General features: G+C 42.0%; 1 protein-coding gene across 1 annotated transcript; it reads right to left on the reverse strand.

Moving 5' to 3' along the window:
• Window positions 1-1,634: 1,634 nt before the first annotated feature.
• Window positions 1,635-17,055, reverse strand: LOC136625731 (N-fatty-acyl-amino acid synthase/hydrolase PM20D1-like). The gene is made up of 6 exons (XM_066600184.1): window positions 16,987-17,055; window positions 16,823-16,901; window positions 10,574-10,645; window positions 8,263-8,428; window positions 7,249-7,348; window positions 1,635-6,004 (listed from the first exon to the last, which is right to left on the reverse strand). Exons 1-6 carry the CDS (start codon window positions 17,025-17,027, stop codon window positions 5,875-5,877), a joined length of 588 nt encoding a protein of 195 aa, XP_066456281.1. The 5' UTR covers window positions 17,028-17,055; the 3' UTR covers window positions 1,635-5,874.
• Between the last annotated feature and the right edge of the window lie 416 nt (window positions 17,056-17,471).

Genomic DNA, 17,471 nt, shown 5'->3' on the forward strand with positions numbered 1-17,471 from the left:
TCATGCGATTTTCCAGCCCATACGGTCGAATGTAAAATCGCTTATGTTGGTGTGAAAAAGGCCTTAAACTGTACTTTGGTGCTGAACATGAGCATCCAAACAACTGATCAGCCATGGTCCAAAGCCGCAGACCCCAGCCGATCAACTATTGTAATAGCCCAGAAAACCCCTTTAAAAATACTGCAGCAAGCGGTTTGCTTTTGCCGTGCTCTGTGAGTAGATACACTACATTGCTTAGTAATTGTGGTAGCTTACAGGACTTAAGAAGGGACAAGTGGTTTTGTAGGAAGCGAGGAACAGATTGTTCCTTTCACATAAGATGACTTGTATAATTAGTGATCCTATGAACAAAGACATAAATTGATTGTCGCATCAAAATAACACAATATTGTTACACACGAGATCAGGAGCTTATTTCAGCCATATGGAGACCATCTATTTTACTAAATCCATGTATTTTTGGCTGATAATCATTTTTGCAATAGGGAGTTATTAACAATTTTACACGATTTTGCTTCTGCAGCTTCCACATATCACGGTGTAAAGCAAACTGTAGAAGGCCTTTCACTAGCAGATCAGGCAGTGAGCTCGTCTGACTGACCGTCTTTCCACAACCATTTTATAAGCGGATTATCAAAACAAAGACTATTCCTGAAATTCCTGCAGAAAAGTGAATTAAAAAAGTCATATATACCCCTTAATGGTGCCCGCATAAAACTACAGCTCGCCCCATAAAAAACAAGCCCTCACACAACCCCACTTATGGCATTTTTTAAAAATTGGGGTCTCGGAATATGGTGACAGGAAGCAATTTTAACTTTAAAAAAAACCAAAACAATTATTTGAGTAAAACAAGCGATAGGTTTGCTGTGGCCATAACTGTACTGACCCACAGCATATAGAGGTAGAAATTCTTTTCTGCAGCATGAGCACTGTAAAAAATGAAGCACAAAAACAGGACAATTGCACTTCTCTTCCATTTCATCTTTCTTAAAATGTTTTTAAAGTTTTTAATATATTACATTGTAGCTTAAATGGAACTACTAATAAAATACAACTCATGCTACAAAAACAAACAAAAAACAGACCCTCATTACAGATATGCTGATTGGAAAAAAAATTATGGCTCTTGGAAGCTGTGGATGAAAAAAAAAAGAAAAATGGTTGCAATACCAAGGAGTTAAATGAGCAGCGATCAACTTGTGTCAGTCACTGCTCAAGGTAAGGAATCTGCCTGTGTAAAAATACCCTTAAAGGAAATCTGTCACTTACTTTTATTCCTATAAGCCAAACTTATGGTCTGAAAGTAGGTGACCTGCTGATTCTGGGGATGTACTTACCTTCCCTGTCATTCCCCTGCTGTCAACGCTGAAAGCTGCCGCTCAGTGCAATGAGCCGAGCTGCTAAGTAGTCCGTCCATTTTAAATTTATAATGGGAGGACTACTTAGTGCCACTCAATGCAACAGGGGAGGTAAGTATAATGCTTACAACCCCGGACTCAGCGGGTCACATACTGTCAGCCCCTAAGCTTAGCTCATAGGTCTAAAAGTAGGTGACAGATTCCCTTAACGCCCATTACATGTTTAATACTACAACATAATATTTTACCTATTGAAGTAAAACAAAACAGATACAGAATAATTAAATATGATCTTTATTGAACTTTCGATTAAAAAAATAGCACAAAAATAAATTATTGCCCATCAGCTTATCTTCAGAAAACATTCACAAAAACAGTTTAAGTGCTTTTTCAATACATCTGCATTGTCAGAAGTAGCCAACCAATCAGTACAGATTAATGGGAACATCTCTAACCGAATGAATCATTCATATGAATTAGTGCATTATTCTGCATTCCCCTCCTACCTGCCCCGATACACTACAACTTGTGCCTTTAATAACAATTATGAAAGAATGTGAACCTGGTTTAATGAATTTTCAAATAATTCAGAATAAAAATACACAGTCTGTCTTCCAGTTAGTAATGCCTATAGGATAATGCCTGGCCTGCCAAGTTCCAGCCGCCACACTACCACTCGGGGTACGAGGATGCTCAGAATACGTCTCCAGTGTGAGGTTCACAGAAAACTTGTCTTGGGTACAAAAGTCATATTAATATCTCTCTTAGGGCTCCTTCACACAGGCGTGTTTACTTCTGCACGCGCAACAAGCAGAGAACAGAACCCATTGATTACAATGGGTTCCTTCACACTTCCAGATTTTGAGCGCACATTTGGGTCATGCAAAAAAAATGCTATACCACCTTTCTATACATTTGTGCACCAGAGGTCTCCATACTAGTCAAGAGGAGAGTGCACGCAATACACAGGGAGACGTGTGATATGCTGCATAATTAGGATGGGGAAAAAAAGCATCCATCTGGAACTAATTAGTTATTTCAAATCGGTGTGTCTTGTTTGCTGCACGCAAGTTAACATGCCCTGTGGGCAGAAAAAGTGCGGTAAAATACGTTGATGCACACGCAAAAAAGCATAGTTAGTTTCCAAATATGCAGCGCTAAGGTGCATGAGATGAGCATACGCCCGTGTGAAGGGGCCCTTACAAAAACTAGTACCTTATTTTAATAGATTTCTACGTTAATTATTCAGGCAGAGGCCAAACCTACATGGCGCATTAATCACATGATAACTTTATATTAGAAGTCACACCTCACCAAACTGGTTAATAGCAGCAGTTTTGTCAGCTCAGTTAACAGGCTCAGTTTATGGTCAGTAAAGTAAAATATTCAAGTCTGAAATAAACATAAATGCTATGGATACCTTTGGGGGAATTTGTTTTCCCCTACAAAAGTGTTTTTTATGGCAGTGCCCGTTGTCACAGTTAGGAAACACCGGGGTGGGAGCCCTGTGTAGTGGCCATTGATTGCAATGAGAGCTGTGCCTGTAATTACGAGCACCAGCCATTACAAAGGGGTTGGAGCTGAGGCTTCTGCTCTGACCCCAGTGTATCCTGGCTGTGACAGCAGGCACTGCCTGGAAAATCACTTTAAAGGCAAGTATTTTGGGTTGACAATCATTCTCGCAATAGAGTTTCATAAAAAATTTAGCACCATTTGTTTTCTGCAGCTTCTAAAGATCACTGCATATTGTAACTGCAGTCTAAAGGTCCATTTACACACACAGATGAGCGCTCACAATTCGTCAGAAACTGACAGTTTTGAGTGATCATTTTGCATTAGATACTAATGGGTTAATCAGCCCACTAGAAGCTAAGTAGCCTCATTTGCATGTATTTAGAGAACAGTGGGTGGTCTGTTCTCAAAATATATCGCTATTGTTCTCCAGGGGGACAGCTGCTGAAAGAATGTTATCAGCGCTGCCTGCAGAGTACTCAGCATGTGGTCCCTCTTATCAGGGCCAGTGGATTCTATGCTGAGCTGAACTCAGTGATGGACGAAAAGTGCACGGTGGCACACATTTACACGCAACGATTATCGCTGAAAAGATGGCTTTTGAGCAATCCTCGTTGTACCTTAAGTCTCCATAGAGGATCCGTCAGTGATCCAGTGAACTGTTTAGGATGTGTACCACAATACCTTTATAGTACAGGATGTTCTGAACGGTGTAATATCAATTTTGTAGTTTTTTTTTGTTTGCGATTTTGTCATAAATAGTGGATCTGGTGAGAAAATGGCAATTTTTTAATGTGATTTTTATATTTATACACATGAATTTTTTTTTGTGCGTTGCGAGAGCGAGTGAAAAAGCAGAATTATGAAACCAATGATTTTCAATGGATTCATTTCCGATGTTTTCACTCATGTGAGATAGAGAGAAAAAAAAAACCCCAAACCACAGCATGTCCTATCTTATGTGTTTTGCTTTTTTTTTCTTCCTTTTTTCATCTCCCATGTTTCCCTATGGAGCCTCCTTCCTATCGCTACGCATGAATCTCATGCAATGCATTTCTAACATTAGAAACTTCTATTGCGCATGAAAATCGCTAGCAGCAGCAATGCTATTGCAAGAAAAAGCATTGCCAACGCTCAGACATCTCATGAGCAAAATTGCAATTTTGCCGCAATTTTCTAGTGGCGATATCGCGATCGCCATTATGAAGGAGCCATTAGTCCCACAAGGGGACTTGAACATACAATTATTTGATCACTTAGATAATGTAATACTTAGTAGTGCAGTGTATTACCTCCAAATGTCATTTTCTTTAATGACAGCTAGGTGTATTCGGTCCTGTTGGGGTCAGGGTCTATTAGGCCACAGTGGAGGACGATGCATTGAGGGGGCTCCAATCCACTTAGATGCTGCAGTCAGCACTAATTGTGGCATCTGAGGGGTTAAAACGCTTTGACATGACATTATTGGTTTCCAATCACTATCCAATGCCTAGACTCACCCATACAGGTGTATTGTCACTACGTATTCAGCGTGTAACACGCAGTAAATATGTACGTGACAGGAGGATTCTCTGGGTATTTTAGGCTCCCATAAGCTTATAATGGGCATATTATGCACATAATACGCACCAAAATAGGACATGCGGCGTTTTTTTGTCCCGTGTGTAATACATGCGTGAGAAAAACACAGCTGTGAGTAGCCCAATGTAAATCAATGGGCTTTTAGAACTACGACAATATGCCTGTTATGAGCCCTTAGGCATCAGGACTGCAGCATACACAGCAATACTAACTTCTTCTGAAGTGGTAGAAAGGCGGCACATCAGAAGTACCACCCTTAATGGCCACCCATAACCGCGTAACACGACAGCACATACAGTTACAACCTGCGTGTTCGGGGTTTATATGAAGCAGAATCCCACTCCATACAAGGCGGTTGCTAGCTGTCTGTGATAGAAAACAACCCTGACCAGCGCTAATGCTGATTGCGACTGTTAACCCTCTAAATGAATACGCCCCTTCCCTGTGATGCAATTATGGGATGCTGTTAGGTTGCCATGGCAGCCAGGAGCCTTTTGAAGGCCCCCAGGGCTGCCATTAATAAATGTGCCTACCTGTCATCATGCTGTATAATGTAATACTGCGGTATTACATTATACTGTATGAGTGATCAAACAAATCGCAAGTTCAATTTCCCTGTGGGGACTTAATAAAAAAAAATTATTTTCACACTTTAATTCTTGGAAAACATAAGAGGAAATTTAACCCGCCACCTTTGTTTATAACAAGAAAAAAAACTGCATATTTGGTATCGCCGCATCCATAAAAGTCTGATCTATCAAAATAAACCATATATCCCACCCCGTGAAAGTTGGCAAAAAAATACAAAGCACACAGCGCCAGAATTGCGCTTTTTTAGTCACGCCGTCTCCAAACAAAATGCAATAAAAAAGCAATCAAAAAGTCATACAGAAACTGCAGACCGTCCTGCAAAAAATGAGCCCTCACAAACTAAATTAACGGAAAATTAAAGTTGTGGCAGCAGAAGATAATTTTTTCCCAAAGATATGCATGTATTTTTTTTATAAAGTACAGGAAAAGTAAAAATTACATAAATTTGGTATTGTAGTAATCGTACTGACCAACAGAATCAAGTTATGTCCTTTTTGCCGCAATGTGTATGCTGTGAAAACAAGATGCGCAAAGATGGCAGAGTTGCCTTTTTTTTCCAATTTCACTCCACATAGAATTTTTTTTACGTTTTCTAGTACATTATATGGTAGCACTGAAAAGTACATCTCGTCTCGCAAAAAAACAAAAAAAAAAACAAGCCCTCATGTAGCCGTGGAAACGGAAAATAATAATAAAAAAAAAATTATGATTTTTTGAAAGTCAGGAGGAAAAAAAGTTAAAACCTTAAGGACACGGCCGTTTTAATTAACATAACCAACCATTGACACCATCAGATAGACTAGTCCTGGCACCTTTGCCCTTTCCATCATTATAGCTCATGGGTGGCTTGATGAGCAACAGGAACTTTATCAGAGTCTGCATTTTGGATCAGTTGATAGTAGAATTGTGTAAGCTGTTCTAAACCCTCCAAAGAAATGCGCTCATTAAACCCATGGATCCTGCAAGACGAAAGAAAACCACGTGGTTATGCAGCCGTAAACATACAGTACGCATCAAGGAATATACCTCATTTCTACGACCTTGCTGGATAAGGGGCCTGTGTAGTTTGCAAATAGAAATCTTTTTGGTTAGACAATAAAAGGCCACTTAGATTTTTTTGGCCCACACGGTACCACACTAAATTTCACGCACAACTGCAACCAGCTCAAAACGCGAAGCCCCCAGATTAGAGACCCAGGGAATTCATATTGGAGCTGGCGGCAGTTCTACATGAAATATTAGTGTGGCATTGTAGAGAATGTAGTTCCAGTCAGACACCCCTCCCCAAACAATCGTATAATCTGCCTAACTGACAGATCATGAAAATTAATATGTTCCATTCCTAAACACCCCATTTAGATATATTCATAAATACAATATGAAATAGCTGTCATGGGGCAGGAACCAATATCACGTAAGACCTCCTCTAGTGCGGTGAAGTGCAGCAATTTGATGTGGCATCGATTCAACAAGTAGATAGAAAACATCTGGAGGGATGTTGAGCCATGTGGACAGGCACCTTTATGGGGTCTGCACCAGAAAAAACAATTGGTACTATGGCTAATCAGACCGCGCCACATGTTGTCAGTCCTCTAAGGTCCAGTTAGGGTGGATGTGTCTAGCTGCAATCACATGAATATGCAGGACTAATTCTCGGTCTTCCTGCTATTAGTAAAATGCAAGTTTCTTCAAAACTCCTGCACAGCTCTATACAACAGACATATCAGTGTGATGGGCACTACCTTATGGCACTCTCAGAGAGGGGTGCAGAAAGATGGTGGCAGAGCCTCTTAAAGCACCACTACACTGTCAATTGTAGGTGGTAATGCCTTCTATGACGTATTCCTGCCACACACGATACTGTGGATAAGGGAATGTTAAATACCCGCACAACCTTGGAAATGGAATGCCCCATCCATCTGGCAGCCACTATCATGCCTCGCTCGAACTCCAATGAGTCAAGTCGCTTTGCCATGAGAACGTTGGCCAGTGTTCAACCTCACAACTTATAGAGGTGTGGGGGGTTCCCAAGTCATCAGCTGAGGTAATGCCACTTCATAATCCCAGAACATACCGCTATTCCAGGACTTTGGGCATGTCAATGTATATGTAATAAGTCAATATATCATCTTGCATTGGTAAACACAAACTGGGCAAGTTATCTCAGACTACCAAAGTGCGAGGTTTCTGTTAGTCACCCTACCTGGGTAAATCTTCGGGTTTCAATTTGAAAGGGCTAAAACGATAGATGCTGTCGGTTAGGTTGACAAAGTGACGGCTGTCGGTATTTCCAATGCACACACCTAATGAAAGACACAAAGTGGACATATAAGTTCTGTACGTCATACAATACAAACGTGAGGATGAATTTACTAAAGGCTGGAGGAGATCATATGGCAATCTTAAAGCAACCTTCCAGCTTCAGGACAAAATTCTGTCTCGGGACAGGTGAGAGAGGGAAGACATTACCTGCAGTTGCTCTTCTCTGCTGCCCCTCTGATCCGCCAGTTTCGGGCCCCATATTTGATTGTCCAGTGTTGATCACATGAGTAGCTCTGGCCAATCAGAGAGCAGGTATAGTGCATTAGTAGTCTAACACTACAAATGCACTGTGAGCATTAGGTAGTCTAAAGATCACGCTGGCCATCTTGGATGACTGAAAACGGGACCTGGAACCGGAAGAACAGAGGCAGGGCTGGGAAGAATAACTAAAGGTAATACCCGGCCTCCAGAATGCTGCCCAGAAACCAGAGGGTCGTTTTAAAGAATAAAGCGCTGGAGAAAGATGCGGCAAACTGATAAACCCTTTCATGATCAAGGTTTTTTGCGAGCGACCTGTAGATTTTATAGCTATGATTTTGGGGTGCATACAACTTTTTAATTGCTTTTATTCATGTTTTTCTTGGACACAGGGTCCCGCTGACTCTATTCCTGCTTTTCTTGTTTTTTCAAACTCTCCTCCCTTCACCCAGTCAGACTCTTCTTAGGTCCAGCTGTCAAATGACGGTAACTGGAGCTAAGAACAGTCCATTCAGATGAAGGGAGGAGAGTATGAAAAAAGGAAATAATGGGGATAACATCAGTGGGACTGCAGCTGCAGAGCCATGCTGACAGCCCTGATGAATTTATCCTGTAATATCAACCAAGGGGGCTAAGAAGGATTGGCTTAACAGATAGGAAACAACCATTGTGCTGGTAGAGAGAATATATTTCATACCTGGGGCAACTGGGGCTGCTGAAAAGACAGAGTGGATTGTTCGCTGTAAAATCTGGTACCCAAAGCTTGATTCATCGTACGGGCTAATGGGTAAAGGATCAAATGAGTTCACAACGGAGATCTCTACTCTTTCATCATGTAGGGTGTTCTTCACTATGTCCAACACCTGCAAATTAACAGATTGATGATGGATTATCACACTTCGAGGGGTTTCTGGGATTGGGCACAATGGGATAAAAACAACAACAACAGACCAAATATTCACCCAGTAAATTCCCCTGCTGTTCTCCAGTTATCCATACTGGGATTGGTTAAACCTGGCTGTAACGATGACACCATAATGATGTGCATGCCACTGATTGGCTGCAGAAATCATGTGGAGTCATTATAGAGGTTTGAAAAAAAATGTCTCCTACTGGGAGAACCCTTTTAAAGCGGATTTGTCAGCTTAATATACTGGTGCATGTAAGAGCAACATATTACAGGGACAGCTCTGGACTCCTAGTAGCCAACCAACACGAGAAAATGTTGGGGTGTCTGTCTAGTAAGAGCCCTGAAAGAATACAGTGATCTTATGAGACCGCTGTATTCTTAAGGGGAGTGCAGTATGTATGTATGCGCAGCAACCCAACCACCACCCTGAAGGGCAGGTAGAACCCGGGGGAGCCCCGAAACGATGAGCCACAGTATTCTTCCAGCACTCCCATTATCCAAACAGCAATAAAGGTTTTGCACTGTTTTGGCTACCAGGAGTGCTGACCCCTCCAAGAATGTATCAGCGTAGGTAAGATGTACGAGTCAGTACTGTCCAGGTGATTGATATCACCTAACACTGTATAGGCTGGATACAACTAGAACAAACAATGAGCTGTGAGAAGTAATAGGACAAGAAGAGAAAGAAGGGGGGGGGGGGCGTCAGTTTGTGCCCCCATTCAGTAACAGATAGCCTGAAGATTATAAAGAACGTACATGTATATTATGTAAAAAGTATGTGTGTTATGAAGGATCTGACTATAAAGGTTTTGTTTGTAGTGTGTAACCATGGAGACACACAGTATTGCATAGGGGCTGTATACACAAAGTGGTACAACATTATTATTAACCCATTTACGGCACAGGGAGTAACTGTACGCCCTGGTAGCAGGGTACTTAACCCAACAGGACGTACAGTTACGCCCTGTGGATAGTGCGAGATCAGAAGAGATGCAGCAGCAGGGGCCAGTTGTCACCGATAGCCAGCCTCCCGCTGCAACAGCAGGGGTGCATCGGGATCTGTGTCGTCATCAGACCACCGCGATGTAATTGAGGAGGGCTGATGGGTTGCCATGGCAACAGGATGCCAGATACAGGCGTCCTGCTTTGTCATTGCCTATGATCACTATTACAAGTCATAAATCATTGCAGGACAGAAGTCCTGCAATGCTTTATCATAGCGATTATAGGTATAATGGTGCAGGTCCCATAGAGGGATATAAATAGTGTGAACCCCCCCCCCCCCCCCCAAAAAAAAACAAAACAAAACCCTTTTTGTTCTTTTTCCCTTATTAGTATTTTTTTAAATTAAAATCTCACATATTTGGTATTGTCGTATCTGTAACGACGCGTACAACAAATTGCATACACTTTTTTGACGTGCAGGATAAAACCATAAAAGAAAAATAAAACCCTAAAAAACTGAGGCTAAATGCTTATTTTTTTTCATTTTGCCTCCCAAAAAACACAATAAAAGTGATCAAAAAAGCTGAATGTACCCCAAAATGGTACCTCTAAAAACTACAGCTCATCACGCAAAAGACAAGCCCTCACAGAGCTCCGTCCATGGAAACATAAAATAGTTATAGGACTTTGAATGCAGCGATTTAGAAAAACAAGTTATCTTCTCTTCCTGCTATCGTAAAAAAAAAATTATAAAAGTTTTACAATACAGTCTATGTATCCAAAAACAGCACCAATAAAAACTACAGTTCGCCACACAAAGAACAAGCCCTTATATGGCCATGTTGAAGGAAAAAAAAAATATATGGCTTTTGAAAAATGGAGATGAAAATCTCTAAAAAAAATCGTAGAGTCCTTAGGCCCAAAATAGGCCATGTCCTTAAGGGGTTAACAAGACTATTTGCAATCTATTAGTTATCAATAATTTGCTTCATTATTGTTTTTAGATACATTGGAGCAATAAGACAAATTGGTCACAAAAAATTGCCCTGTTTAAGCTGAAGTAGATGTGCTGATATATCTTACAACACAACATTGTGTAACATGAATGAGCATTCATCAACCGATATGTATACGAGAAGGCAGCATTCCTTACCTCGGCCACTGTTTGAGATGGGTGAAGTCGGAAGTTGACAGTAGCTCTCGCCGTGGCAGGGATCACATTTGACTGGATGGAAACAAACACATGAGCCGGTTAAACTAGATTAAACTCATTCCCTGCTGCGGTCCCAAGAAAACCATGGCAAAAAGGCAATGATACAAAGTCTGGAGTACTAGTTTGCAAAGTATATATACTGAATAACCCCTTTGTTAGAGACACCCATCCAGTAGTGTTGGACCTCCTTTGGCCGTCAGAACTGCAATTCATCATGGCTTCCATCCATAGATAAGACAGGACCCAGGGTGAGCCAAGAGGACATTCCCCACACCATTACCCCACCTCCGCCAGTCTGACCTGTTCACACCTGACAAGGCGGCTTCATCAATTCATGCTGCTTGCGTCAAATTATCACCCTCCCACCAACACAGTACAACAGAAATCTGGATTCATCTGAGAAGGTGATGTTTTTCCACTAATCTGATCTAAGTTGTCTGCTCTTTCACCCACTGGAGTCTCGCCTCCCTGTTTCTTTTAGACAGCAATGCTGCTTGAACTGGTTGTCTGCGGTTATAGCCCATCCGCAGTAAGGAGCGATGAGCTGTGCTTTCAGACACATTAGTTGGAGCAGCGCCGGCATTGTATTCAGCTGCGATTTGCTTGACTGTGAACCGCCTGTTTGTCAGCATGATTCCCAACATCCACCTACGACCCCTTTCATCGATGAGTTGTTTACATCCACAGGATTTATTTAGTAGATCACACCATTTTTGGTATACTTGCTTTTTTTTTCTTTTTTCATTAATTATGTAACTATTTCCCCAGTATATACAAGTAAGCTAGTATTACCTTGGTTAGTTATTCCTTTCTATCTGAAACTCCGCCCTTTTTCCTCTCAGATGGTCATGTGATCTCAGTTCTGACCAGTTCAGATTTACTTAGGGGTAAGGGATTCATTTTCTAGTCAAATTCTCAGTTTATGTGATGCCATTACAAGGATCCTACTACCAAACCTGTCTACAGAAGGACACAGACACTCCTATCACAGTTACTGATGATGATCACACAGGTATAATAGAGGAGATCACAGCTCATCCTCCTAACTGTATACTTATGATCTGTAGCTTATTTAGGGGAATATAGCAGGCAATGATAAACGATTCCTCCACCAGGCGAAAATGGTACAGCCTCAGCTAAAGCGGTGTTGATGCATCATGGAATAGAAGTGAACCTGAATATAAAAAAAAATCTCAGCCTTAGGGCGCCCACCCACTGGCGATTTTTTTTCTTTGCGTTTTGGTTTTTTCTCAAGAGCAATTAGAATTGAATGTACTCCTGTCCACTGGCGTTTTTTTTTGCGGTGTTTTGCGATTTTTAACATAGGAACTGTCAGTTGCATATGTGTCCTTATTTTTCTCCTAATGCACCCATGAATGTCAATGGAAATTAATGGAAAAGGCACGAAAAAGCCGCGAAAAACGCTGCGTTTTTCACGCACGAAAATCGCAAACGCCAGTGGGTGGGCGCCCTTAAAGGGGTTGTCCCGCGCCGAAACGGGGTTTTTTTTTTTTCAATAGCCCCCCCGTTCGGCGCGAGACAGACCCGATGCAGGGGTTTAAAAAAAAAAAAACAACCGGATAGTGTCTACCTGAATCCCCGCACTCCGGTGACTTCTTACTTACCTTGCGAAGATGGCCGCCGGGATCTTCACCCACGGTGGACCGCAGGTCTTCTCCCATGGTGCACCGTGGGCTCTGTGCGTTCCATTGCCGATTCCAGCCTCCTGATTGGCTGGAATCGGCACACGTGACGGGGCGGAGCTACGAGGAGTCGCTCTCCGGCACGAGCGGCCCCATTCAGAAGAAAGAAGACCGGACTGCGCAAGACGGCTCCATGGAGACGAGGACGCCAGCAACGGAACAGGTAAGTGAATAACTTCTGTATGGCTCATAATTAATGCACGATGTATATTACAAAGTGCATTAATATGGCCATACAGAAGTGTATACCCCCACTTGCTTTCGCGGGACAACCCCTTTAAGATAGTGCCCGATACAGATCATGCACTGCAGGGAAGTGACGGCAATACACATAGGAGACCTCCAGAGTGTGACAAGCAATCAGGTGAGGGTGGCAGGCATGGAAAAATGTGTTTTTGCTGGAGTGGCCCCTTAACCTGATTGGAATAAAGATTTCTAAGTGCTGGCCTTTTCTACTTTGAAAATCTACACTGCATCTGGCTAGAGGTGAGCATGTATACTGGAGGTTATACATGGGCATGGCTGGAGAAGTGTCCTCAAGTTCCAGTCGTCAAAAGGTAGGTGTCTGTAATCAAGTGGCCATTATATGTACATCTCTGTACACCTCCTTTAGTTTTTTTCCCTCTGTGTTTCAATTACTCTTTAACCCTTTCCAATCCACTGTCTGACATCTGAAGACATTCTGATTGAAGGCTATACAGCTCCGATGTCGGATTACATCTGGCAGAGCATTCTTATTGTATATTACTGGCCGCTCTGTTGTTAGGGGCCTCTCCAGCATATCCCATACCGCAGTACTGGCTCTAGTCAGCAGATGGCACCATTGTAAAATGGCAGAAAGAGAAAGCTCCCTAGGAAACCCTGAATCCAAAATTGGATTGCAAAGGGTTAATGACCGAAATAAAACATTATGTACAGTTCGATCCTGTGAACAAAGGAGAACATGCCAAACCCATTACAAGTCAATGAGATACTCCAGGATCTGTTAAACAAAGGATCCCTGAGCATTCATCATGCCTCCTGTAAAAACCAACCATGATGCCAGTGTAAAGAAAGCCTTAAAAGGCTGTTTCAGGACAAAAGGGGCCATAGACCTCAGGGCCCTTATACACTGAACGATTATTGCTCAGATTCCTGCTGGATCGTGAGAATCTGCATATTAATTGTTCTGTGTAAAAGCTGCCAGCAACCTGAATGGCGAACAATAATTCCTTCGCTGAACGTTCGCTGTTCAGGTTGCGAAGACATAAAAATGTACTGACGATCCACCTGTGTAATCAGGTAGCTGTCGGTCTACAGACTACCCGTTTACCACGAATAGAGGCGGGAGGGCGGAAGCAATCTCAACCTGTCTGAAAGCACAGGAGTGACAATCTCTGGACAACTGTTGGGTGCTTAAGTCTAAAAAGACTCAAAGTGCGTTTAGATGGAATAATTAGCTTTCAAAAAATCGTTTGAATGATAAATCGTTCAGTTTAAAACGTAATAAATGGTTAAATGATGACTGAGAATTTTTTGTTTTTCGGTCAGCATTTAGTTTTATGCCGGCTGAAACGGTTCATTGGCTCGTTCACTTCTTGTTGCGTTTAAATGATGATCTGCATGTCTAAACAGGCTGCACGAGCGCGAATGAGATGGCGATGATATCACCAGCTTGTTCATGTGGGCAAACTAGAATCGTGCACCTCTCATTGTGTGTAAAAGGGCCACAGCGGTTGTCTGAATGCTGAATTTAGTTAACTATTCTTCCCACCCAATATACATGTATACATATATACAGCGAGCATGTGTTCTCAAGAGGGAGAGGGAATAACCACCAGCTAGACACCTCCACCAGCAGCTTATCTCCCATGAAAACAAAGTATTGGGCATGTTCAAATCTAACATGCCTGTTCCTTCTTTCCCCTGCCATCTGGGGAGGGATGGGACACCCCCCATATACATTAGATGGTCATCTGGGCACCTTAAAACTTTAGTGGTCTATTCTTCACTGTTTATCCAAGTAGCCAGGGATTAGGAAGGGAAAAGGAGATTCAGCACTCACAGGATCCGGGGTAGACAATTTAGTAGTCCGATGTATTGAAACAAGAACTAACTTTAAATACTATAATGCAACGCGTTTCGGCTTACGCCTTTGTCAAGCAATACAATTAAAACCTTACAGATCGCACATATATACCCATATGATCAGATTTACTCACTCAATCGAACGCTGGCAACATTACCATGTGGATTCTAAGAGGACGAGTTAGTCAATTGACTCCAGGTCACAACCTACGTGCTATCAAGGAACGCGGTGTGCGCTCAGAATTAGAAAGCCTGGAACGCAATCTTTGTGCTCCATTTCTACCATCATAATCCGAACAGCACAGACATCTACCCATTCACAAAAATCAGTAGTAGACAAATTATAATTGTGTTTAATGTTATAAATTTATCTAGGATTATATCATAGGAATGATGAAATAATTATGATAATTGTGTAGTAGTGGTGACAATGGAGTGGTGTTCATATAGGTTCTTTGTTAACAATTATTGGAGCACAAATTGCCCTCCAAGAGAGTAAGAAGTGTTTATGCTGAGGTGGATTGTAATGTATGTTTAATTTGTCTACTACTGATTTTTGTGAATGGGTAGATGTCTGTGCTGGTCGGACTAGCATAGTAGAAATGGAGCACAAAGATTGCGTTCCAGGCTTTCTAATTCTGAGCGCACACCGCGTTCCTTGATAGCACGTAGGTTGTGACCTGGAGTCAATTGACTAACTCGTTCTCTTAGAACCCACATGGTAATGTTGCCAGCGTTCGATTGAGTAAGTACATCTGATCATATGGGTATATATGTGCGATCTGTAAGGTTTTAATTGTATTGCTTGACAAAGGCGTAAGCCGAAACGCGTTGCATTATAGTATTTAAAGTTACTTCTTGTTTCAATACATCGGACTACTAAATGGTCTACCCCGGATCCTGTGAGCGCTGAATCTCCTTTTTCCTTCCTAATCCCTGGCTACATGGAGACTCCCATCAGGTGAAGTCTTAATTGGTTTGAGCAGGCTCTCTGGTTTCCTACTGGATCGCGGAGCGGGGCTATTCTATGCAAACTTGAATGCTAGGTGTCGGTGGGTCGCCTTGGCTAAGGTGTATCTCACCTGGTACCAGGTGAGTCGATCTACCACCTATTGTTTTTTCTTTCTGCTGAACAACAGAGCGCTGTTTCATCTGGTCATTTACTTTTGTTTATCCAAGTACAATGTTTTGTTCATAAGTATTCAGATTCTTTTTATCCATTGTAAAAGCACAGAAACGATTATCAATGGGATGACTGTCGGACATCTGCACCTGACAGGTTGTCCTGTGTAAAGGCCCTTTTACATGCAACGATTATCGCTAAAACAGACGAACAACTGAACAAATTGACGACTTTTTTTTTGTTGCATAAAATATAATTGCTTGAAATTGTCTCCATTTCCCCCATTAGCTAAAGTAAACTCAGTATTGTTTGCTCAGGTGGGCGTGTGTTTATCGGGCCAGGAGGATTTTAATTAGTGTGAAGAAATCCATTGTCTTCAGCTGGCATGAGTAAACAACGTACTCATTGTGTTTGGAAAGGTAAACACTCACTCCACCCCACCCCTCCCCTCATGTTGTTCAGCTGCTGAAAAGATTCAACAATTCCCATTCAAATGGGACGAATTTAGAACTGCCTGACAACTATTTTTATGCTGGCTAAAAACCAGCCATAAACGACAAGTGAACGAATAGTGCGCGACTTCCCGCATATACACGTAACGATTATCGCGCAAATTTGTAAGTTTGAGCGAATACCATTGCGTGTAAATGGGCCCTAAGTTTAGACTGACATGAAATTTTCATAGTGCATAGATATTTACATAACAATAGGTATCTATCACATACCCAATAAAACATTCTCTACACTAAAAGGCACTCTTTACACAGCGCCACTAGCAATGCAGTGCTAATTGCTGGGCTGCATCTGCACCTGCAAGTTCAGCCCAGTAAGTACTTGTAAGATGCAAACACCCTAAGGGTCCTTTTACATTGGCAGATACACTGCCCATAACAAGTGATGATCAACAATCATTTCTGGGCCCTTTTACACTGATTGTTGGGGGATGAATGGCTTACAAACGATTGCGCATAACTTTGTGTAGCTGATAGACTCCATTATTGTTGGCAGCACATCTCCTGTGTATGCGGGGAGATTTGCTGCTGACAAATGGTCATTGTTATGGGCGCATGAACGATGTGATCCGCTGACAAACAAGTGTTTTCTTCACGTCTTGGATGATTTAGATGAAGCAGTGATCATACAATCATCGGTCTGTTCAAAAGGGCCTTAATACAACAAACTTTGCATTGCGTTATAATCTAGGTCCCCCCCTGCATAGTCCATGCTACATTTCCACTCCATCTCTTAAGGAGATTTCATTGCCCTAAGAGAATAATGATATAATCAGCATATTACCTTGAATCCAGCATTGAAAATGGTTATTGCAGTTGTTGTCCGCACCATAGCATTGCTCGAAGGTTTGTGTTCTAGTACTCTAAATAGAAAACAAAGCTGACAAGTACATATACTGCATTATACATCATGTATACATGTCTGCGATCAGAAAGGAGGCCTCTTACCTACTGATGATTGGAGAGAAGAGCCACAGGTTTGCCATCATGACATTAAGTGGGAATACAAACTGTAAAGACAGGATGGCAGATGGATTGTATATACATTCATACGGCAAACACAATGTCATTCAGTTTTATTGCCTGACATGAGGAGTCCATTACAACAAGCCTCCAGTTTTGGAAGAAAATTCTGTCCCGAGACCAGAGGGGGAAAACTAGATTTTTGTAAAGAACTTGCTCTAAAATCTCTTTCTCGTCATGTTAATTGGGGGACACAGCTTTGACCTTGGGTATATAGGCCCTGCTGACCGAGGCGGACACTAAGCAGACTAACGAGTTAGCCCGTCCCGCTCGCTATATACCCTCTGCAGGTACTCAGCTAATCAGTTTTGTACGCAAGCAGTAGGAGTGCCCCAGTGGGGCTGGTTACCAAATGGTAGTGCTTAAAATAACTTAGGAGGGCGCCAGTGCGACCATAGAGTAACAAAAAG

This window comes from Eleutherodactylus coqui, chromosome 4 (genome assembly GCF_035609145.1).
Source record: "Eleutherodactylus coqui strain aEleCoq1 chromosome 4, aEleCoq1.hap1, whole genome shotgun sequence".
In the NCBI taxonomy this organism is placed as follows: Eukaryota; Metazoa; Chordata; class Amphibia; order Anura; family Eleutherodactylidae; genus Eleutherodactylus; species Eleutherodactylus coqui.